Source organism: Lampetra fluviatilis, chromosome 28 (assembly GCF_964198595.1).
Source record: "Lampetra fluviatilis chromosome 28, kcLamFluv1.1, whole genome shotgun sequence".
NCBI classification, from domain to species: domain Eukaryota; kingdom Metazoa; phylum Chordata; class Hyperoartia; order Petromyzontiformes; family Petromyzontidae; genus Lampetra; species Lampetra fluviatilis.
In genome coordinates, this window is record NC_136302.1 from 2,507,043 (window position 1) to 2,532,225 (window position 25,183).

At 48.4% G+C, this 25,183-nt stretch overlaps 3 protein-coding genes across 3 annotated transcripts; 2 read left to right on the forward strand and 1 right to left on the reverse strand.

The window, feature by feature from the left end:
* Positions 1-4,354: 4,354 nt before the first annotated feature.
* LOC144942839 (phospholipase A and acyltransferase 1-like) lies at positions 4,355-7,281 on the forward strand. Its single transcript, XM_078869846.1, has 3 exons — positions 4,355-4,490; positions 5,757-6,025; positions 7,177-7,281. Exons 1-3 carry the CDS (start codon positions 4,355-4,357, stop codon positions 7,279-7,281), a joined length of 510 nt encoding a protein of 169 aa, XP_078725972.1.
* A 1,747-nt stretch (positions 7,282-9,028) lies between these two features.
* On the reverse strand, positions 9,029-13,859 carry POLR2D (RNA polymerase II subunit D). The gene is made up of 4 exons (XM_078869532.1): positions 13,750-13,859; positions 11,869-12,049; positions 11,216-11,311; positions 9,029-10,564 (listed from the first exon to the last, which is right to left on the reverse strand). Exons 1-4 carry the CDS (start codon positions 13,820-13,822, stop codon positions 10,486-10,488), a joined length of 429 nt encoding a protein of 142 aa, XP_078725658.1. The 5' UTR covers positions 13,823-13,859; the 3' UTR covers positions 9,029-10,485.
* A 1,156-nt stretch (positions 13,860-15,015) lies between these two features.
* Positions 15,016-24,338, forward strand: SSR3 (signal sequence receptor subunit 3). Its single transcript, XM_078869533.1, has 6 exons — positions 15,016-15,291; positions 17,643-17,769; positions 18,335-18,433; positions 19,523-19,654; positions 21,597-21,687; positions 24,180-24,338. The coding sequence occupies exons 1-5, from the start codon at positions 15,156-15,158 to the stop codon at positions 21,658-21,660; spliced, it is 558 nt and encodes a 185-aa protein (XP_078725659.1). The 5' UTR covers positions 15,016-15,155; the 3' UTR covers positions 21,661-21,687; positions 24,180-24,338.
* Positions 24,339-25,183: the final 845 nt, after the last annotated feature.

Sequence of the window (25,183 nt, forward strand, 5' to 3'; positions counted from 1 at the left end):
CTTTGTCTCCCTGAGTGGCGATGTTTACTACACACCGCACCAGGTACTCATTTGAGACTGAGTCGACCTAGTGGAGGCCCAAGGACCGGTTCAGATAATCGTCACTGATATTGGCCGTTGGTGGGAATCGAACTCTGGCCGCATGGGTTCGTAGCGCTAACCGCTCCACCATGCACCGCTTCCCCATACACCACTTCAGCGGTCCACTAGCGGCCCCTGGTGACCTTTAGCGCGCCCCCCCCCCCCACACACTGACGATGTCTCATCGGCGAAAATGCCCCCCACCTCCCCTCTGAAAAGTAGTGAAGAACACTGAACTCGATCCATCTCCAACCACCGCCGCCGCCACCGCTGCAGGCTGAGTACCGCTCGTGTTGCCGGCGTTGCCGAGTCAGAGGTTCCCCGCCTCAGTGGAGCTGACTCGGCAGGTCTACGACTCCCCCACCACCACCACCAGCACTACCCCCGAGTAAACAATGGGACGTTTTCCACTGCGCGATGCGCGCTTCGCATCAGTGGTCGCGAGCCCCCGTGTGGCATTCGGGACCCAGGCAGAGAGAGAGCGGCAGAGGGCATGGTCCTGTCCACTGCGCGTGGCGTGATAGCCTCAGCACTGCACCCCTAACTGGTGAGTTGTTGTGTGTGTGTGCAAAAGAAATACCTACTTACATACACGTACTATACGGCCCTTTGACAATCCACTGCTGGATGAAGGCCACTACAATCGGGTTGCCACTGGTCTGGGGTTGACCCGGACATTCCGGGTATTAGCACGTATCTATTCGGGGTGGCAGGAATTGCTTTATATCGCCACCTGGTATCCGCAAAGCGTGAAAAACAATGTTTTGCAGTTTTCTCAATAGACATCGGTGACTGAAAACGATGCTTGGGGTTTGGCGGAGGGTGGACAAAGTTGTTCTGTTCTTGCGTACGATGGCAAGCAGCGATATGTTCGAAATGCCAATGTGTAGGTCTGCTACGAGAGGGCTTCACGAGAGAGAGAGAGTTCGTGGAGTTTTGCTGTTCCTCCTCCGTCGAAGAGGCGCAGACGACAGTGGGTTTCTGAGTTTTGTTTTGGGTTAGATCGCGTAAATATAGAAATGTGTCGTTACAACCCGCCACTACCCGACACAGCCAACTAGTAAGGGTTGTCACGTAAACAGAACGTGGCCAATTCGTCACTAGTACAGCACTAACCGGTGTGTTGGAGAGCCAAGCCACAACATGTACGATCTGAGTACGACGTTTCGCCAGTAATTACAACTAGCTTCATCAGGCGACAGCCAGATTTGTGGAGAAGTCCACCTGTTTCTGTCCTTATATAGAGGTGTAGATGTGGTGACCACGCTTCTGCGCTCTTGCGAAAAGTGGGGGGGGGGATTAATGAGTCAAAGTACATTATGCATGCCTATTATGCGAACCCTTTGATCTTATCCTTCCCAGTCAATTGTGTGTATAAAAATGGGGTTATAATAACACACCTGTGTGCTGTACTAGTAACGAATTGGCATGCTCTGTGTACGTGACACACCGTACTGATTGGCTGTGTCGGGTGGTGGCGGGTTTAACGACACGTTTATATTTACGCGATCTCACCCAACAACAAACCTATATTATGTATGATATTGGTCGCGAGAGGCTGCGTGTTAAACCACAGTGGGTTGACGATATGGGTCATAGTTTGGGGTCCATGGCCACAGAATCTTATATATATAATTTATATGTACGGTATATATTTACAAAATTGCTTCCTCATTCGCATCAATGCGTTACACGCATCTATACACGACGTGTTATTCTTTCACAAAAGTCGTTCGGGATTCACGGCGAGAGATTGTTGTGAAATAAGTGACATCTGGACTGGTTCACGTCACAGTCGGGGTTGAGACGTGTAGGGGGGGGGTGGTGCAGATGCAGAGACGACAACCAACAATTTCACAGTCAGGTGGTCAATTGAGACAGCAGATAACCGCATCAGGAGTAGAGCAGAGTGCATCGCTGTGAAGATGCCTCCTTCAGAAGTTGTGTATGGGGGCATTGTGTCCGTTATGCGTTGTTACGGTCTGTTCCGGATGACCACAGTGGCACACTCCTACCGGGGAGTTTTTTTTATTTCCCATTTGTGCATCAGGTATCCGCACCTGACATGGTTTGTGCAGTGGATGTGGTTCAGGGTGGACCGTGAGCAGCTTCGTGGAGTATCTCCTGCGTCGGCTCCTTCACATCGGTGTCCGTGAGTTCTTTTGAACTCCATTCGGCTCCCTAGGCTCCATCGGGGTTGTATTTCGCATTGTCGATGGTTAAGCGTGCGGGTTCCGGAAAGGGGCTTGCGTGGCTTTCAAGCGACGACGGCGAAGGGGGCATTGTCGACGTCGTCCTCGTTTAAATTGGGAAGGGGGCGACTGTTTTCCTCCATTCGCAGGACTTTCCGTGGGGGGGGAGGGGGGGGAGTCGCAGCGTTGCGGGTGGACGCGGTTGGGGTGAGAGATTTGTGACACAACACGTGGGCGTGATTGTTAAACCACGAAGTTCGAGATCACGGTTTCGGAACGGTCTCTATGCCCCATGGACTGTGGCAGCAGGCAGGCAGCAGGCAGCAGCACGGCCGTGCGGTGTCCGGTGAGCGGCATCAGTTAGCACCACCACCAGCAGCAACGCTCTTGTTCTTGCTGCCGTCGCTGGAATCCGCTGGAACGCTGCTGGGTCATCATCACGGGGGCGGGTGGCGATCTCCGGCCACGAAAGCGCTCGCGCGGCACTTTGCATTGAACGGCAGCCGACAACAACACGGGGCTTTGAAGGCAGCGAGGGACCCGCGATTACGCTGCACCGGCCCCGTTTTGCGTCAATCCGCCGCTGCATGGAGGGCCCAACCACGGCCCGTGCGTGGGTCACGGCCGCGCGGGGTTGTGTGATGGAAACAGACGCGTGGGAGCGTAGAAGTGCAGCACAACAAATACATTTCGTGCGCGCCGCCCGCTGCAGCCACGACGCAGCCGTGCCGGTGGCCTCCAACGACCTCGATTTGGTCGAGGCTGGGAGCGTAGAGATTGGGCGGAGTGCAGTGCAACACTGGATTTTGCTGCACTGCCCTCCGTTGACAACGTAGCCCGCAGCAGCAGCAGCAGCCTGTGGCACCTGTTTCGCGCATAGCGGTTGCTCCATCCAAGCGCTATGCAGGCTCAGTCCTGCTTGGCTTCCGATATCTCGGAAGCCATGGGGTCCATTCCCGGCGATTCCGGCAAGTGAGGGAGTCGTCGATCGCTGTGGATCAGGCATTACGTTGCATTCATTGCCTTGTATAAGCTCCACGTTCGAGGCATTTATAGGCTGATAAAGTACAACACGGATACCAAATTAAACGGACAGCTCATGATTGTGTATATGAAATTTAGGATTGAAGCTTTCGTGACTGCAGTCTTTTGAATACGCGGTCAACCAGGTTAGTGTCTAACTGTGTTGTTGGCCGACTGGTTTGCGTCACATTAAGTTTCTAAGGTCTGGTGAGTTTCTCGTCTCCCATCTTCTTGTTGCATTTGTTTACGTGCAGTTTGCCGTTCTCTATGTGCCATGTACGTGGTGTCCCCCTGTGTGTTCCCTCGCTACGTGTTTCACCCCATGTCCACCTGACGATGAGCGCTTGTGTTGCGTTCGAAACGTCGTGATTTATTTATAAAATATATTTTATTTCTACACACGTGACTTTACCGAAAAAACCAATGAATATATGAAATTTATCAGCCGATGCGCAAATGGGAAATTAAAACCGCGGTCATCCAGAAGAGACCGCAACAACGCTTAATGACGCAATGCCCCGATTCACAAACACGAAGGAGACATCATCACAGCGAAACACTCCGCGCTGCTCCTGACGCCGTGGTCTGGGCTTGACCACCCTGGATGTGAAATTGTAGTCGTCGTCTCTGCATCGACATCAGCCATACGAGAGAAGAAGAAGAATAACAACAGTAAGTGTTTTACAGCTCCAGAGACAGTTGCAGAACCTGCACGAATGTTGGACTTCTTTCGCACCGTACGTAGCCAACCATGATCATGAATCACCCCGCGTCAGGGCCGCCAGTGGCCCGCTGGCCTTGCAAATGAAGAACCACTGCCGTAGCCCTTCGATGGCAGTGTTCCTTCTATGGCGGAGGGAAGACTTTCGAGAGGAAGATTCACTGCATCTTTTCGGCAAGGAGAGAAGGTTACCACCACCGCCAACCTGGCCCTCTCCCGCTCGCTGTTGTTGCCGCTCCCTGCCGCCCACCACACGATAACCCCCTCCTCCTCACCACCCCGCCGCCCCCCTCCGACCGCCCCCTTCCTCAGCGATCGAGCGAGGGATCGATCGTCGATGTTCGCGCTGGAGCCGGTCGTGCCCTCCGGGGACCCGCCCCAGCCGGGCGACCTCATCGAGATCTTCCGCGCCGCGTACCAGCACTGGGCCCTCTACCTGGGCGAGGACCTGGTCGTCAACATCGTACCGCACGGTGAGCGACACACGTCGCCGACACGCCGCGCGCTTGTCTCTCTCTTGGTCCGTGTACTCGCTACGGCTCATTTATTTTTGTTCGACAGGATGAGAACCCAGATAGGCCAGGGATAATGTCATTTGCATGAGTTACCTTGGGAATTAGAAATACACTAAACACACAAAAGCATTTCTAAATGATAGTCTTCGATCGAGATTTAACAGCAAAATTAAATTGTGCTGAAACAAAAAACTATTTTTTATTTTGCTCGGTAAGGCCCACTGAGCTGGATAGCTCTTTTTTAGAAGCGACCTGGCCACAAATGATAGCTCAACGAAGTGGTTTATCACGTGGACATTTATAACAGCCGAATACTCGAAACGCACAAAAGCAGGAAACCCCCAACGTGCCATGCCCAGCGTGATGCGGCTGATGATGCCATTGATGTCACAAAGCCTCGCACATCACCTCCCGTACAGCGGCACACGTGGGCATGCTGGAACATGTTACGTAAACCATGCGTGTGGATTCACACTGCGGGTGTACTGACCGTGTGAACGTGCGTCGCCAGCGTCACAGTGGACGTTCAAGATCCCAGTGACGTTATCAGAAAGAAACAAAATGAAGAGTAGGCCGTGCAGGTCGGCGTCATGGTCCGAATTTGTCAAATTTGAAAAATAATCAAAAGCAACATTCGCCACTTACCGACACTTGCAGGCCGGTGCTTCGTCATTTTGGACATGAAAAAGAGCTTCATTGCTCATCGGATTCCTCCAGTATATTGTGATTGTGATGTTGTGCCACACAGGGACAGCTGTCTTCAATGCTGAGCACTGTAGTTCCAGTCTGTTCTCGTGTAACGCGGTAGTTGCGTTCCTCAAGAACACAGCGTTACGGTGCGTACGCAGGCTGAACAAAGACGGAGACGCGTGGGTAGCATCTAGAAGCATCCAGCAGCATCCCACTGCCTCGTGCGACGCTACGCCGGAGCAGCCATACATTCCTACTCGCGCTGGGACGTAGTTCCGTTCACTCAATCGCGTTATATCCAATTCGCATCTGCGTTATAACAAAAACGTGTCCCCTAATACATTAATCGCGTTATATCCAATTCGCGTTATGAAAACACGCGGCGTTACAGGAGAGCAGGCTGTGTTGAGACGAGGTGTGACGTAAGGCGCCTCCAAAACGTGCATTAAAGTGCCACGTAAATCCGCCAAAAAAATCATTAACTTTTATTGTTTGGGCCTCACCGTACCTCGACGGCGAATTCCGTGCCGCAAGACTCGGGCGCGCCGGCCTGCTCGGCGAGCGCCAAGTCAGTGCTGTCCCGGCGCGCCGTCGTGCGGCTGCAGTGCCTCGCCGACGCGGTGGGGCCCGACGCGTTCCGCGTCAACAACAAGTACGACGACCGGCACGCGCCGCTGCCCGCGGCCGAGATCGTGCGGCGGGCGCGGCGCCTCGTCGACCGCGACGTCTCCTACGACCTCCTGGGCAGCAACTGCGAGCACTTCGTGACGCTGCTGCGCTACGGGGAGGCCGTGTCGGACCAGGTGAGGCCGCTCGGGGGGGGGGGGGGTGAGTGAGGGGCGACGTGGGCACCAGGGTGGGGTGGGGCCGGCTGGCTGGCTGGCCGGCCAGGCACCTACCCAACCACCCAGCTAGCCAGCCACTAAACCAGCCACCTACCCAACCAGCCAGACAGCCACTCAACCAGCCAACCAGCTACTCAACCAATCACCCAGCTAGCCACCTACCCAACCAATCAGCTAGCCACCTAGCCAACCAAGCAGTCAGCCACCCACCCAGCCATCCATCTAACCAACCAGCCACCCACCCAAACAACCAACCATTAGCACGGTTGGCACCTCAAGTAAGCACAATTGGCTACGTATGGTGCGAAAGAAAGTTCAGCTTACATTCCGTAACGTACGTCACGTGCGACGGCGGGGGATTGCAAAAAATCCGCAGGAGCCTGTGGAGGTAAATCAAACCAAATGGGGAGAAACGTGAAAACAACAAAACAAAGACCGTCTCGCCAAAATCGGCCTCCCAGTGACTTCCCGTACGTCTCCACAAAGATTCGCCTCGCGGGGAACGCGAACTCATTAGCGACGGTGAAGCGCTGCGGCTCTGCGAGCGAGTGGCTTGAGCAGCGGGCTCTTCCCGGAGGGCATTGAAACCTTGAGACGTCGTTCTCGGCACGAGGCTTTGATAAGACGAGGTCAGTGTCGGTGTTTGTGAAGCGGCTTGCCTGGAGGGGGCCCCTCTTGCTCCGGCTTCATCGTGTTCATGATTGGCAAGCGGAGACCGAAAATTACAAAACAGCTCGCAGCAATTGGCACGACTGAAGTTGTAATGAATAAGGGTTGTTTCTTGGGTTGCGCAAGACGATAGAAACTTGGGAGCAGAGCATTGCGACGTAAGTCTTGTGGCCTGCAGTGTGGCGAGTGGGTTCGTGGGTGGGTGTGTTGTTTTAACCTGCAGTGCGGTGTTTGAGCAACAGTACGGATGAGACAAAAAACAACAAGTCTGCTAGACCAAGTCGTCAGCATGGGTGGAGAAATCAATAAGTGAAATTCACAGGAACAGTGACCACACTCGGAGCAACAAGATGAGTGATGTGGAGGTGTCCGTAAGCGAGCGAATCGGTGAGTTTGTGGGATCATCCGTCCACCTGCTTAACGCTGAACGCTCGTGGCAGGTGTCGCACGCCATGGGCGCCGTGGGGCTGGTGGCGACCGTGGCCGGACTCTTCTCCCTCTTGGGCATCATCCGCAGCCGCACGGCCATGCGAGACTCCTCCTGACTGTCCCTCTTTCACTCACACAGCCTCAACGCCCAAGGGCTCACACGCGCGCGCATCGATGTTCGCAATCCACAAAGGGGTTAGCCGACCGCTTGAGGATAGGGGTGCCGTGGCGGCCTCTGCCAGGCTGGGGGGGGGGAGGTCTGCGCGTTACGGCGTCGTCCCCCATCGCAATTCTCGAGAGGTCCGGTTCGTTAACAACTGCATGCTCCCGACTTATTCATGCAGTCTGTTCTCCTATAACGCCGCGTGTTGTTTTCATGACGCGAATTGGATATAACGCGATGAATGTTATCAGGGAACACATTTTTTATAACGCGGATGCGAATCGGGTATAATGCGATCGAGCGAACGGAACGACGTCGCAGCGCGAGTAGGAACAAGCGGTTGTGCGGCTGCCTCGGCGTAGCGTCGCACGAGGCAGCGGGATGCTGCTGGATGCTTCTAGATGCAACCCACACGCCTCGGTCTTTGCTCAGCCTGCGTTACGCATCCCACGTGTTTTCGCGGACTTTACCTACATTATTTATTGTGACGCGATTTTTCCAAAACGCGGTGTTTTTTAGGAACGCAACATCTGCATTATAGAACACGACTGTTCGTACGCACATAACCCGACCCAAACCTACTCGACATGAACACGTTTAAAGGTCAAGAGGTCATCATGCCATATACTGTTGATGCCCCCCTCCAATGCCTGACCAGTTTCCTTCCATCTGGTCCGGTGTAGCTATTGTCCATTGCCGTCTAGATTAAGGGCTTCAGGTCTTCTCCCTGGTTGACGACCGCTGGGTGCCCGATCCAACGTCGGTCGACCCCCACGCCCCCCGATGTGCCCACACACCAAACATTCGCCTGACGCTCCCCCCACCAGTGCCTACACCCCCCGTCATGAATATTGTACAAGACGTGTATTCCACTGCACCTGGGGAATATCGTTATAGCCAAAGTAGACGCTCACAATCGGGCCCGTAACAACTGCCCACCATGCAGCGCAGCGGTGCCTTTGACCTCATTCCAATATCATCGCCACGGTGAGGTCGTGGGTTCGATCCAGATCCTGACGCGTGTAGATTTGGAGTTGGCGTGTTCTCCTCGCGGCCGCATGGATTTTTCTCCGGGTCCTTTCCCTCCACATTTAGAATCAACATGGGTTTACATTATTATCTACATAGCTCAGTGGGCCTTACCTGGTAAAATAAAAATCAAATAATTTGTTTAATAGTATTATATGAAGCATCGCAATTTGCGCAAGGTTTCCATTTAAGAATCGATTATGTGCGATCCCAGTTGTACTGTCTCGTTTGTTCTGCCCGAATTGTAGCCTCATGCTGCTTAAAAAATGTTCGTTCGTTCCATTAGCCTAAAAATAACACTTGCATTTGATTTGCATGAATAGTACATACTGCTGTTACATATATACGACTCAATGGATGTACCTTGAAGGTAGGATTCCATTGTAATGGACGAATCATTCATTACATGCCTACGTACGACCCAACGTGTGTTGATGCCGATTGCCCCCCTTATATACAAGACGCGTGTCAGTGACGGTGATTTAAACCTCATTAAGGTGACGATGTCCTGACACTTGTCCTGATGTTGACGTGGGCCTCACACCGTCACAACTGGGCTTAGTTCACATTTGCGATTTGAAGGTTTAAATAAAATGCTTTGCAATCCATAAAATGTTGTGACTTGCCGTCGGGTGGATACGCACTAAGAACAACACGAACAAATGTTGCGAACAAATTTTTTTTTTATTCAAATGTAAGAAATAGAATAATTTACACTTTTCAGTCGTTCAGAAAATCTTCATAACTTGACAAAAATGGTGACATTCCCATAAAACTGCTTTGTACTGAATAGTAAATACTGTGATGTAACACACGAAGAAAAACCTGGACTGCATTCTGCGCAGCCATTCTGGCAACGGTCTTTAGAGTTGCCCGAGGCATGACCAATGAACTTTATTTTATCACAAAGAAATACAAATACATTTCTTAATAATCGACCAATATTTGTAATGGATAAAAGGCGACGGTGACGGATGTAGAATGTATTTGATTACGGTATTGATCTGCGTCAACCACCACTGCTACACATCGCAGAATGTTCAACCGCTCCCTATCACCTGTGGTTTTTCAATTGGGGAATATCATTCTATGCAGCCTGGTTTTAATGAATGATGAAAAATTAGGTGCCGTGGTGGCGAGATGTTATCTGCCTCACCTGGTATACAGGATGTTGTGGGTTCGACCCCGACAAAGGACCACTGTAGTTGAGGGTAGTTTCTTCTGTACTCGGTGGCAAGGTTATCACTTCTACCCACAAGCGATCCGGCAACTCACTGCAGTGCACACATTTCACTGCTGGATTGATAGTGATTGAACGATAAACCCAATGGTGCTAGTATCAGTGGTGCGATCATCACCAATTAGTGACCCTAGGCTTCTGTGGAAATTCAACGTTTCCATAGGAAAAGCAATTTTCTCAACAGTGGTTCATACTTTATAGACTTCATCAGGATGATTGACCGAGTTGGGCGGTGGTAGCGCATGCCTGTAATGCAGCACTGTGGGTGCGAGGGTCGGTGGATTGCACAGATGTGGCGAGACTCTCTTCCCATGGGCGTCGAGGAAGTGCCGTACCCTGGCTCGCCATAAATCGGTACAACTAGACTCACCGCCATGTGTTGCCATCTGTATTGGGGAAGAGTGTTGTGCCCTCGCACTCGTGGGTTTCCTCCCACTTGTATCAATAAACATGAATTGGCTGAAAACATCTTTAAAATAAAAGCCCAATGCTGGACCCTTCGATAATTTTTAATATGCAACATTTAGCACCCATATATACAAAGTATTAGCCAGGTGATAAGTACTTTCCTTCCTGTAATGAAAGGTCTGCATTTTCGTTTGAGGCAGGCAAATGTATCTGGCTAATTTGCCTTCACAAATGTTCCCATGCTATGTACCCCCATCTCCTCTAAAGCAGCATCTCTAGATTAAATCTCTCGCTGCTGCATCTCGACAATTTAATTTTGTTTTGCTCATCCCCACCCCCCACCAGCTTTTAACAAAGCCACATGTTAAACAAGTATACACTCAGTTGAACGTGTTCAGCGAAGATGCGTTTTTTTGTACATTATCAGGCAGTGGTGTACGGAGTGAGACGTCAGGTGACTTTGCAATTCTGCCATCCACCTCAGTACTGGAAGCTCCGTTTCGTCTGAATGTCGTCCAGTATCTGCTGTAGTTCATCGTCCTCGAATCGACCCTCCAGGCTGCGAATGGCCAGCGTTCATGCACGGCATGGGTAGCAAGAGACGGGGAAAGTAAAAACACAGGATTTGAAGTCAGATGAGAATGTCCTGCACAGGTGCACATGCGTTATGTGAAACTCCACTAAAGTAGGGGTGAGATAGGAAAGCACGAAACAGGGGGTTTATTTATATACATATTACTTTCCCCAATTGTATCCCCCGATTGTGCTATCAGTCATGTAAAATATCCATTTGGATATCTCGCACACATGTTAGAGAACAGCCCAAAGAATTCGCTACCACAGAGCTACTTCCGAGATTCCTTCATGATGCCCTCTACACAGTACACTGTAGATGACATGTGTGGGCATCACTTTTCCATTTGCCTTGCCACCGAGAATAATGTTCATCTCATCACAGTAAAAGTGACACGTTTCATTCTCAGAGATGAAATTTAGTCCAATGAAGTGGACAACTAAATGCAATAAAAATATACATTGGTGACCAGACCGAGACGATCAACTCACTAAACTCAGGAATCTGGCGTAATCGCAGGCAACAGCCTGAACTCGAACCCAGGCTCTAAGTGGTTGGTGCCAGCTCAGCACTCTGACCTCAAGAGCCACCCAGACACCTCGAGCCCCGTTCTTAGCAGATAATGCGGGAAACTACCTGGGGATGAGAGCCTTGGCCTCCTCAGCTGTCTCAGGACACAGGTTGGCCAGACTCGCCAGCTCAAACTTGTGCAGCTTCTTCTGCAGCAGCAAACTGGGTCCGGGAGCCACAGCAACAACAAGTAGCCATCAGGCAGGCCAATGTGATGTGCTCACTGGGTGTGTCACAATCCATACATTGAGCACTGGTGGTGTCAGAATCCGTATACAAATCATTAGAAAAATTATAGAACAGCCTGTCCAACAGACCTGACCCTCACCACAAACCAATTTTAATGCAATGGGAAATCCCATTAAGATTCAATGGCTCCCACAGATTTTGAAACATTACAACATGTCTCATGCCAGGCTATTTTAATGGTAGAGAATATTAGCAGTGTCAGGGCAGATAAAGTGAAGCGTTGGATCACACCATAAATATAAATCATAATTATCTACGTAACCTTTAATATGACTTGTCATTCATTTAAACCAGTGGAACAACGTATACGGTCTTCGCATAGACTAGCCTCTTATTATATCGACCCCTACGACCTACTGATCACGCACTCTGCACAACATTACTCTCATTCCCCTAAAAAACAAACGCGTCTTGAGTGACGGTGGCTCCCTGGTTGTTCCCATGAGGCGACCCGGGGCGAGGCAGTCTACCTGCGCACGCTGGCGATGGTCTCGCGGTTCTTGAAGCGGCTGAAGCGGCCCGTGTAGTTGAGCGTCTTCATGAAGAGCTCGGACAGCTCCTGCTCGTCCTCGGCGCTCTCGTTCTGCTGCTTGCGGTGCTCCAGCAGCATGTGCACCTCGGAGATGAGCAGCGTCTCCGCGTTCTCAAACTCTGCGCGGAATTCACAGAACCCACCCCCCCTCGCGGGATTAAAGGCGGCAACCTCAGAGACCGTCGATGAAAAAGCGTCGCTCTCAGACTCTGCATAGAAGTCGTTTTGCTGCTCTGCCCACCACGTATTCCCGCAGACTGATAAACACGTTATGCACGGTGGTCACTCGTCCGAGCACAATCCGTGCCTCCGATTAGCACGGTTGGCTACGTACGTCGCGAAAGAAGTTCAACATACACCCAGGCTCAGTACTGATTAGCGTCCGAGATCGGGTGCAGTCCAGGGGATTTGGTCAATTTTGGCCACAGGCATATATGACAGTTAATCATTATAATGTAGCGATATCCCTGGTGCTGCCTATATAAACTGTTGGGGCAAGTGCTTTTAGCGAGCACCTATAAAGGCGGGCACGACGCACGAGGGAGGGGTGTGTCCTGCACGAGGTGCTCATTTAAGGCCGAGTCAACCTCAGGAAGGCCCAGGACCAGTTAACATAATCACTCGCCACTGATGGTTAGGGGCCGTCCATAAATGACGTCACGCACCTGGGGGGGGTCAGACATTTGTGACGATGTGTGACGAGGGGGGGGGGGGGGTTCTTAATTAAATAGACTTTTAATAAATGTTTTCTCCTACAACATCAAAGTGCAACGGCACATTAAATACGCACTACAATGACAATAGTTTAAAGCGATTTGAAGCATGTTTTATTTTGGGGGGGGGGGCAGAGCTTTGTGACGTCATATTTGAGGGGGGGTCTGACTTTTTGTGACGAGGGGGAGGGGTCAAAAATCGCGTGACGTCATTTATGGACGGCCCCATAGCGGTGGTTCCCAACAACTGCCCCGTAGCTCCTCCCCCCACACAGCTGCGACTCTGCGGCCGTCTGGAACGCTCTTCCTCCCGATATAAGGAAGCCACTGGAGTTATGCACTTTTAAATCATCTAGATTTTAAACTAATTTCTTTAGAACAGCTTTCTGCGTGTAGTGTGATATCCTTCCCCGCACCCCTAATTAGCACGGTTAGCTACGTGCAGTGCGAACATACATTACACATGTGTAAACACACACTTTAAGACATCTACAGTACACAATGACCTAGATATGTACAGCCCGGTTAGACAACAAGACACCTCCATCTGAACATAAAATATCACAACGGGTGGCTCTCAAAACCACATCAAATTGAACCAGACGGAGTAAATTACCATTTGTATAACATGTATGAAGCATTGCAACCACTGTACATTTGTTTTATATCGGCTAACACCGCTGATGTGTTACTGGCATCATCTCTTGAGCCTCGTGGGACGATGAACTCCACGACTCGACACATGCGTCAACAACCAATGGTCTTAAACTAACAAAAACATATAACAGGCAACGTTTCGGACAAAGGTCCTTATTCATAGCACATGAATGTCGAGGCCAGACAGAGTGGATACTCGGAGTCGGAGACTGTGGGACTCAATTAAAAGTAATTTAGTTAGAACTTCTCGTTATGCTTAGTGTAGTTATCCTCTCCCCGCACTTCCGATTGGCGCGGCTGGCTACGTACGGTGCGAAAGAAGTTACAAGACACACACGCGGTACGTAACAAGGCTGATCTGGAGATCCAAGACCCCTCATGCCGCTCTCTCTGGGCTTGAGCTCCCGTGTCAACCCCTCCTGCTGCCACCCCCCTCCCAGGCGGCTCACCCTTGGGGAACTGCAGCTGTGAGGCGTCTTCCTCGAAGTCGCCCTGCTTCGTGTCCACGCCGCCGGCCGCCATCGCCCAGCCCTTACGTTGCCTTCCCCGTGCCAGGCAATCGATTCGTGAGAATGTTAAGGGAATCGATTCCACATCCCGTAGGCGCAAAGGGTTTCCGCGCTGAGGAATCGATCCGCGGAAGAATCGCGAGTGCCTCGCGGGATCGAAGCTCTGTACTGTGGAGATTGGATCGAACTCGTACGAATCGATTCTTTTGGGATGCGTGACTCCGACGAATCGGAGCGTGTCACTATTAGCCGACGATTATGAACTTAAATGTTTTTTTTAGATTCGAGGCTTTCGTGACTGCAGGAATTACTCTATTTATTAATAATGATAATTATTTGATTTTCTACGTGACTTTAACGAAAAAACCAAAGAGTAAATGTTTTTTTCTTAAGTGTCACTCCCATTGGAAATTTTCCAAAATACAGTAAACGGATGAGCTGCCTGGCTGACCCTTAAAAACCAACACAATTTCGTATTTCCCAGAATGCTGGACGTAAATTATTTCATTTACATGTTATTAATACTGTACACCACTTACAGTACGCCGTCGTACCTACAATATTGCACAATACACCATTATACAGTACATCGTTGTACAGTGCATCGTTGTTACAGTAATAATTGCACAGCACACAGTAAAGCTCCATTGTTTATTTATTAATTTAAGTCGCCGCCGTCACTCATCACCACCACCTCATCGACACCGAAGCACTTGGCGGCCATCTTGCTCGGGGCACGCGGCGCGTCCGTCCAACGAAGGCCGAGCGAGCCGTGACGTCACAATAGCACCACGCCCCTTTCTCGACAATAAAGGGGGGGGCGAGGTCCTGGGCGGGAGGGTTTAGGGGGAGGGGTTGGGGGGGGGGTTGGGGGGGGGGTTGGGGGGGGGGTTGGGGGGGGGTTGGGGGGGGGTTGGGGGGGGGTGTTGGGGGGGGTGTTGGGGGGGGGGGTTTAGGGGGGTCGGGGGAGTGGTTTGGGCGGGGGGTGGTTTGGGGGGCTCTTGGGGGGGTGTCTTTGATCGCGTTACATTTACGCGATCAAACCCCCCCGCCCCCCCAGATGTTAGTCGCGAAATCCTGCGCGTGCCGAACTCACCCAACCCCCTTACCCAAGATGGCCGCGCCGCTTCACAACACTTCACAACAAGAACGCGCGTCCCGACGACGTCTCACCGCCCCCCCCCCCACGGCGAAACGTTGACGCGACACTTCGCTTGACGCGGGTTGGGGGACGGACCTCTCCTCCCCTTTTGCCGACTTCTCTCTCTCTCGCCCCCTTCCTCTCCCTCCTTCCTCCAGCCGCAGCAGCAGCAGAAGTCGTCCAAACCCTCCTCCCCTCGTCGACCATGGCGCCAAAGCAGAGCGGCCGCGGAGCCGCCTCCGAGGAGGAGCTGCTGCTCCAGGACTTCAGCCGCTCCGTGTCCACCAAGTCGGCGGCGCTATTCTACGGCAACGCCTTCATCGTGTCGGCCATTCCCATCTGTGAGTGAGAGAGAAGAGATTTGTGTGTGTGTGGGGGTTTACTTTTTCATTTTTCCCCGGTGGGGTGTCTTCACTCGCGAGGAAAGTAACACGCAAAAAAATAAAATGAGCCAGCGCGTGCTTTTGGCAGAAGCGTTGAAAGCTCCTGTCGCGAATTGAGATTTTAAGAAATGTAAAATATATATAAACTCATCAGGCGGGTGTTGTATTTACTAATACGGATAGGGCAAACGCGACATGTCGCTGTCTCTCATTGGCTGGCTGTCGGTCGAGGTGGCGCTCCTCACCCAATTGGAGCGCGCCTCGCTTTTGGCACCGCCTAAGCGCGTGCGGAATTGTAATTGCGACTTTTAAATGGGGGGTCAAAAAAATGAAATCTTCACTTTAGCTACTGTTAACTTTAGTCGGTTTTGGTTGAAATGAATACTCAACTCTTGAAAGAAATAGCTCTTCAAAGGAAAGTCTGTGTCAATTTTTATAGACGGTTTGGCGACGGTAAAATGATTTTTTTAATTAATAACCCTTTTGCCACGTCCAGTCTGTGGGCCCTGTGGTACCGATCCATATGGCGGTGATCGAACGCGTTCCTCTATAGGCACATTGGTTTTTGTTGATTTTCGGTGTCTATCCTTGGTCTGTTTCTCATTGCCACGTGTGGGAAAGTTGGCGCTGAGAGTTTGGCGTCGGTGGGAATTATTAATTTGAATCTTCACCCGTGTGAAATAAACTAAACTTTATTTTTTTTTATAATTTGCCAGATAAAAGCCACTGAGCTACGTAGCTCTTTCAGCAGCGACCTGGCCACAAACGATAGCTCAACAAAGTGGCTTATCATCACGTGGAAAGTTATAGCAGCAGCAGCAGCCAAATGCTCTGAACGCGTGATGTTGATTCTAAATGTGGAGGGAAAAAAACCGGAGGACCCGGAGAAAAATCAACGCGATCACGGAGAGAGAGACACCACAAACTCCAAATATACAACAGCAGGCGTCAGGGATGGGATCAAACCCACGACCTCCTGTACACCAGGCGAGGTAGTTAACATCTCATAGCCACCGTGATAATGAAAGAGAGAGACACGCAAACTCCAAATATACAGCAGCAGGTGTCAGGGACGGGATTGAACCCACGACCTCCTGTAGACCAGGCGAGGTAGTTAACATCTCGGCAAGAGCATCGTGTCGGTAAACGTTGACGACGCCGTGTTCATGTTGATGACGCTATGCTAATGAGCTTTCGTGGTCGTGGCTGTTGAACCTGAAGCGAAAGATAACTTGGCTCTGCTGACACGGACATGCTACCCCCCCCCTCCCCGGCCAGCCACGTGGACAATCAAGTTAGCGACGCAGATGATTTACTTTGAAAGTCGCGTCCGTTTGGTTACGATTAGCAGGCAGAACGTGGTAAAATTTCGATTTAAAGCTTTCGTGACTGCATGGATTCATATTCTTGGTTCTTTCGGTAAAGTCACGTAGAAGGGAAATAATAAAATAATAACAATTAAACATAATAAGATAAAATTCTCACTGACAATTTTGACTTTACCGAAAGAACCAAGAATAAGAACGTGGTAAGTTGCACATATATATATATTTTCGATGGTGAAAATTTCAGTTTGGTCGAATCCCTGTGACTGACATGGTGTATGTGAGGCCTTGGTCTTATTGTTGTCTATTGACTATGTACGGTGCGAAAGAAGTTCAACATAAATACAACATAATTTTTTTTGGGTTATTTATGACTTGTGTTGCAGTTAATGTGGTCTCATTGGGATGTATAGGTTGCACAACCAACAACAATCTATGGGTAACAAGAACATTAGTCCCAATGACAACATCCTCTTAACAGTGGCTCTGGCATCAGAGCACTGATCAGCGATGACTGAGATAGTGAATTTGTATCTGGGTTTTGACAGCCTGTCATTAAACCGGGTTCCTAAGTCTCGTGAGTTATTGGTCTCGGCAGAATTAACAATGACTGCAGGAGACAATATTAATTTGTTTTTTTTTCCCCAATGAATTTGATGCGAACAAAAATAATAAATTTTTGGGCATGGATGGCTTGAGCAAGGGCATTCTAGACAATGGTGGGTGGGATTTGTTGTGTATTTGCTCTCCAACACACCGGTGTGCTGTACGAGTAACGAATTGGCATGTTCTGTTTAAGTGAAAACCTTACTAATTGGCTGTTACAGGTGTTGGCGGGTTTAACCATAGCTTTATATTTACACGATCTAACCCAAAAAAAAACTATTTTAGGATCTTCCATTTACCACATCACGCACGCATGCTTCTTGCAAAGATGTGCTGCCTATGCCGTTTCCATGCGTGTGCGTTGCCCTTCCCCTGCAGGGCTGTACTGGCGGATCTGGCAGATGGATCTGTTCCAGTCGGCCGTGCTGTTCGGCGTGATGACCATCGCGAGCACGTGGCTGGTGGCCATGGCCTACAAGAACATGAAGTTCATTCTGAAGCACAAGTGAGTGTCTCGCACTGTGCAATGACCGGCCCACGCCAAGTATATCTGCACTGTTGGTTGAAAGCCTACCACCGCCTTGTATCAATCGTGGGGTTGTTTGGCCAATCTTCAGGCTGGTCAGTGCGGGTCGGTGAAGTGGAATGCTGGACTGGTTCGGTTGAATTTCTTTTGCACCGTACATAGCCCAGCGTGCTAACCAGAGGTATTATCACTCGCCAATGGCGTTCACCGGAGCCAGGAATCAAACTCAGTTGCCTGGATTTCATAGTGCATTGTGCTAACCACTGCACGATGAGTCTTGTCTTATGACAGCCACTGTTGACTTCCTTGAAGTGCATTTAAATGCCTGAAGAAGAGTGCTAAATATGTAGATTGTACTTTATTATGATTATAACAAGGATAAAACGGTGGTGCTAACTTTTCTAGAGAGAGTACTAACCACCGTTGTCCATTCTACTCGCGCAAACGATATCCCCATCTCAAGAATCTTGATTGGTTTCATGGAATTGTGCTGCATCGCCTGGGAGTTGTCTGAATCGCGTGGGGTGGTGCGCATTCTGCTCAGGGTGGTGCAGAAGCGAGAGGATGCGGTGGCACGTGAGGTTCTCCGCAAGCTTCCCGAGGCTGACAACAAGAAGATGTCCAAGAAGGAGAAAGATGAGAGGTGTGTTAATGCGCCACTCGTATTGAGCGATTCTCACTCTCACGATGCTTGTATTCAGTTGTGTAAGAATCGGTTATTGACAATTTATGAAAATGTTTGCACGGGTTGGAACAAATGAATCGGAACGAATGAGTTAGCCAATAAAAGTGAGACAGTACAAACAACGTCAACATCAACCCACAAATCATTTCTGACTAAGCTGAGACCCATCAACTCATTAGACCAGTCAACCCGGTCTAATCACAGGCTGCTGTCTGGGATTCGCACCTGGGACCTCGGCAGTGCCAGTAATAATTTGTGAATGAAACGTGATTGTGAATCATTTCTCAATGGTGGTTGCCAATAAGGTTTGTGAATGCAAATGAGATTGTGAATAATTTCTCAATGGTGGTGCCAGTAAGGTTTGTGAATTAAAATGAGATTGTGAATCATTTCTCAATGGTGGTTGCCAGTAAGGTTTGTGAATGCAAATGAGATTGTGAATAATTTCTCAATGGTGGTGCCAGTAAGGTTTGTGAATTAAAATGAGATTGTGAATCATTTCTCAATGGTGGTTGCCAATAAGGTTTGTGAATGCAAATGAGATTGTGAATAATTTCTCAATGGTGGTGCCAGTAAGGTTTGTGAATTAAAATGAGATTGTGAATCATTTCTCAATGGTGGTTGCCAGTAAGGTTTGTGAATGCAAATGAGATTGTGAATCATTTCTCAATGGGCAGCACCAGTAAGGTTTGTGAATGAAAATGAGATTGTGAATCATTTCTCAATGGTGGTTGCCAATAAGGTTTGTGAATGCAAATGAGATTGTGAATAATTTCTCAATGGTGGTGCCAGTAAGGTTTGTGAATTAAAATGAGATTGTGAATCATTTCTCAATGGTGGTTGCCAGTAAGGTTTGTGAATGCAAATGAGATTGTGAATCATTTCTCAATGGGGGGCACCAGTAAGGTTTGTGAATGAAAATGAGATTGTGAATCATTTCTCAATTGTGGTTGCCAGTCAGGTTTGTGAATGAAAATGTGCAGGTGAATAATTTCTCAATGGGGGGGGGTCTCTTGTTTTCTCGCGATTGAACCCCGGTCCCCGCAGGATCCTGTGGAAGAAGAACGAGGTGGCGGACTATGAGGCAACCACCTTCTCCATCTTCTACAACAACACCCTCTTCCTTGTGCTCATCATTGTCGCCTCGTTCTTCCTGCTCAAGAACTTCAACCCCACAGTGTATCCTTGCCCTGCCCTCTGACCCCACCGGTTCTCCCTCCTGCTCGGTTTCACCGGCGCTCCGCCTGGGTTTAGCCGCGAACTCGTACGATGGAGTCTTTGGTCGTTGGAATTATACGCAAAGCTTAAATGACTCATCGGTTTAAGAAGTTAAAATAGATTCTCACGCTGGGAATGTACAATCCACGGCTAGATGAGGGCCTCCCCACGCCGTGCAGGACAGGGGCCTTATTTGACCATACTTCACGCTGGTCAGTGTCTACGGCAGGCAGCACATGAAACCTTATGGCGGGACCCCAGGGTCCCGAATAAACGGAAGTCAAAATCGTAATGAATTAATTTTTGGCGACTCCGTCCCACCGCGCACATAAATGCCGCGACCCACCTGGCACGGATCATTCTGTTGTCGTGTCCAAGCGCAGCAGCGAGGACGAATGCGCAGGAGAGCTGAACAATGGAATGCACTCCATGCTCGGGTATGGGCAGGATCATAAGTCTTATCCAAAGCTGCTCAAACTGCCGACACGACTTAAGTCCTTTATTTGTCATCACGGTATGCATAATGCGGTGAAACTGCTCTCTTATCTTCATTATTTTTTGTGACCTACTAATGTGTGCAGCCAGGATCAATCGATGACAATCCTATTACCTGCAGATATTTAACAGATGAGATGCGTTGCACCGTTAATTCCTCCTGTTTGATAATTAACACTTCTCTTGTCCGTATCCGCCTGTGCAGATAGGTTTTTGTTGCGGTTAAGCCATAGTCCCCACATACCGCTCGTATCAATGCGGATAAGAGGAGCGGCAACCCACTAATCTGTAGAGTAACATTGGTATAAACATTTGTTACAATATGAACAACGCATTGAAAACGCGTACTATTTTATGTACTGTTTACAAAGTGCGTTCACAAATCCACATTGAGAAACACGATGATTGACAGAGGGGTGTAAATTATTTTTTCTATAGTCTATTTAAATAGAGGTACTGCAGGTAAGTAGTTTTCAGGTTTAAAGGCATAGTTTAACAAGACAACACTTGCCACCATCCTTCAAACCCATTGGTGAAAAAGCAAAGTTTTTGTTTACTTAATATAATGTTTATGCGAGAGCCGGGAGCTTATGGGATCCTGAGGTCCCGCCATAAGGTTCATATGTGGGATCATATAAGTAGAGTACAACTATGGACATTGTGAAAATGAGCTTCATAGTTAATTGGATTTCTCCAGGACAAAGATTTAGATTCTGGTATGGATTTTGCTACACTGCCCTCTCAACTACCTTCCATGGAGCCCCATTATTGACTATGACAACTTGTTGTGCATGGTGGTCACCCCTGCGTAGCTTCTGGGTGGTGGTGGCGGCGGCTATGCACGCCTCATGCAGCACTGTAGGCGGGGATTGGTGGACTGCACAAATGGGAAACGCCTTTCTTTAGGCATTTAGGTGCGATACCCTGGCTTGCCAGGAGAAGGCGGTTCAACAAAAAAATGAGTGGATACCACCTGTATGGGATATAGTGTTTCCCCCTCGCACACATTGGGTTTTCCCAGAGTGCTCAGAATTTTTCCCACATGTAAAAACCCATTCATTGGTTGGCTGCGTACAGTGTGAAAGATGTTCAACTTGCGTACATGTCGACTACCGCAGAGCCTGGGCAATTGTTGGTGCCGGTTCTCCGCGTGACTGCACTCCCACTTGTCTATGGTTCCTCATGCCTCCAATGGTCCTCTCTCTCTCTTACAAGTTTAAATTATTTATTGTAGTATTATTAGTATTGGCTTCTGAGATCTGTTGAGAATGGGCGCATTCGGGGTATTTTGATCTTAGCCGCTCTTATTTGTCAAAACCTCCTTACGTAGGGTATTGCTTCATGTAAATTAACATTTTGCCTGTGGCCACTCTACAACTGTGACCTTGACTGTGATGCCTGCAATCAGAAACTACATCCTGTCCATGGGTTCCTCGGCCGGTCTCATTGCCCTGCTGTCGACCAGCCGCTAACATTCCTCACTCAGCGCCACAACTCAGGTACGTTAACTCTGCTCCGTTAATTATGTCCTCGACGAGCAACTTATCCCGCAGAAAAATTGGGTACAGCAGGATTAACTTGAATACCAACGCAGTATTCATCCGAAAGAAGTTCAACAGATACATATACACAGCCCTGCAGTAATGAAAATGTATATACAGGTAGTCCCCGACTTACGATGGTCCGACTTACGATATTTCGATCTTACGATGGCGATAGCGATATGACAAAATTGTAAAATATTTTACATTTCGTGCGGCAGGCAAACGCAGCAGCGTACGAGGTACGATACTGTACGTTGGGACGCTGCCGGGATGTACTGTACGCATATAGTTTATACAGTACGCATATAGTTTATACAGTACGGTACTGTAAATTGCTATGTTTTGCTAAATTATCACCATTCTTTAAGACTCCTGGGTAGGCTAGGCCATCTTCAACTCACGATATTTTCGACTTACGATGGGGTCGTCGTAACGCATCTCCATCGTAAGTCGGGGACTACCTGTAGTTATATAGAGAACTGCTGCTTGACCTGGGAGCATGGAGTGCTGTCAGTAGTGTATGTGCTGGACTCCACCCGGCACCTGCATTACCCTGACATAGCCAGATGAATGGGACTGACTCTATTATACTTGCTGTATGTGGGTTAGTGTGGAGGCTGGATTGGTGTCAAGGCTGTAGGTTCGTGTTGGGGCTGTATTTCTGTTGACAGCTGCATATCTATCTTTACAGCTGGATGTAGTACAGACATGGCATGCAAATGATTCTGGGGAGTGTTGGGCTCCCAGTATGCAGGCAAATGCCCCACCAGCTGTAATGTGCGTTATCCATAATATAGTTTTTTTTTGGGTTAGATCTCATTAACATAAATGTGCCGTTAAAACCCGCCACCACCTGGCACTGCCACTTAGTAAGATTTGTCACGTAAACAGAACATGTCAATTTGTTACTAATACAGCACACCGGTGTGTTAGAGAGCAAATCCACAACATTTACAATGTTAACGTGTGCGTTATGTCAAGCAGTTTCATCCGAGTGGCTCCAATAGAGGGCGCTGTGGCAGTGTATTTAAAGGCCACTTGTTAACATGTTTCGAACTTAATCTTAAAGTGTTAATGCAACCCTCTGGGATACACACACAGCCTAAGTAAGTGATTATAATGTAACATGGGGCCAGCTGAGTTTCATTTGATTGACATCTACAGCAGTCGGATGACAGGAGGGATGTCTGCTCACATGATACTTGTGAGTCCCTGTGATTGGCGTGGGCCCGAATAACCCCTGAGGAAGACTGGGCAGACTGTGCCGCTGCTGTAGCCTGGCAGTCAAAATATATTTTGCCGATTTTAATAATGTCTGAAGTGGAAACTGTCTGCTTGTTTGGGCCCAGCAAAAACTTCTTAATACATTTTATTAAATAACACTGTTGGAAAAAGGTATAATAGGTAACATCCTGGGCAATTGCCATTAATCGCACATAATTGACGTGTTTACATTTTATGGCAGTGGTATTGATGACTTTTTTAGTTATTTGTCCTTATGCACGAGTGTCGCCACAGCATTTCTAATTTTTTTAAAGTTGGTGTTCCCCCCCATTTGTATCCCTGCTGAACTACTGTGCTATTTGAAGTGAGCGGTCATTATTTTAAACATAGCGTATATTTATCCTTTTGACTTGACCGTTTTTTTCATGACAAGTAGTAATCTATGAAAAATAAGAATAGGTTTTACCCTTTCTGACAATAAAACAGGAGGTTTTAAGATGTTCAAACAGCAAATTGATTCCTTTTTCAAGTCTGCATTAACCACACTGTGGTGAATGCACATTATCACCAGCGCATGTTTGTTTGAATCTCACCACAAGTACGTGTGGTTAATGCAGACTTGATTCCTGCCAAAAGGTTTCTATTTGCTGTTAGAACATCTTAACACTTCCTGTTTTATTGCCAGGAAGGGTAAAATCTATTCTTATTTTTCATACTTTGATACTGGCAAAAAGATGCCGTAAAATGTGTTTCCTGTTGCAAAAATCAGCTGCAGGATGCTTTATAAACACACGTATTTTACAACTTGTGTTAGTTTTGCAGTTAACAAACCATTTAAATGCTCGATTTAAAGCTTTCGTGACTGCAGGGATTAATCTTGGTTCATTCGGTAAAGTCACGTAGAAGGCTGCTTGCGTTGTGGTCGAAACGTCGTGAGAATTGTATTTTATAATGTTTTACTTTTATTATTTTATTATTTCCCTTCTACGTGACTTTACCGAAAGAACCAAGAAGACATTTAAATGCTGTTGGTCTTCCAATATTATATGCACCATGTATACGTGTTCATAACGTATCCAAAGTATTGGTGCAAAACTGCGTTTAAATGTGAGGTTCTTTATCATCTGCATTTTTGTCTGACTTTGTCATCTGTGTTTGTGTCTGTGCACACCCCCTTCTGGACTGCTGGTGGCCCTGGACGACCACCTGCTTGCCCCCATTAGCTGCAAGTCTTTGGATGGTGTTTGGAAGCCACACGCCATCACTGTCAATTGCATTTATGAAGTTTTATGGGGGGCCCCCATTTTATAAATGCAGCATGTCTTGAGGTCCGTGCTGAGATTTGTCGTCGAACTGTCAATAAAAGCCGGTTGTTTACTTAAGTTTGCATCACCAAATGTGTTATTTTTAAAAAATAAGAATCTTTATTTAGACTGTCGGAATCCAATGAGCTGTGAAGATCTTTTTCGCAGATGTCCAGTGGGACATCTTTTCACAATGCTGGCAAAATGTAACGGTACTCAAATTGTAAATGTTGTGGATTTACTCTCCAACATCACCAGTGGGCTCTGAAGTACTAAATAATTAGCACGTTTCATTTACGTGACAAACCTTACTAATTGGCTGTGTCGGGAGGTGGTGGGTTAACGACACATTTATCCATTACGTAGGTTTTTTTTTGGGTTAGATCGCCTAAATATAAATGTCGTTAAACCCGCCACCACCCGACACAGCCAACTAGTAAGGTTTGTCACGAAAACAACGTGTCATTCGTTACTAGTACAGCACACCGTTGACAGCCAATCATTTACAAACAGTACGACGTTTCGCCAGTAATTACAACTAGCTTCATTAGGCGACAGCCAGATTTGTGGAGAAATCCTCCTGTTTCATAATATTGGCAAAATCGATCTAATCCAAAAAAAACTTTTACTATGAAAGCTAAGGAAGTTACTAAATATAAATACAAACTTTTGAACGGGCACGCCCCCTGCATCATCTTTAGTTTGTGGGACTTTTTTTTCTTCCAAACATTTATTATAGTGTTGGCAAGGGAATTTACATGTCTGAAAGGGAAAACGAGCAATATATGAACGCAAGTAAACAATATACAACCTCAAGGGTGGGAGTGTGGTGTTGGTGGCACAGTGACAAAGCGCACCAATAACATCTGGCAATGGCGTGTGTTTAAAAGGTCTGCTGATGATAGGTAGAAATCTGAAACGAG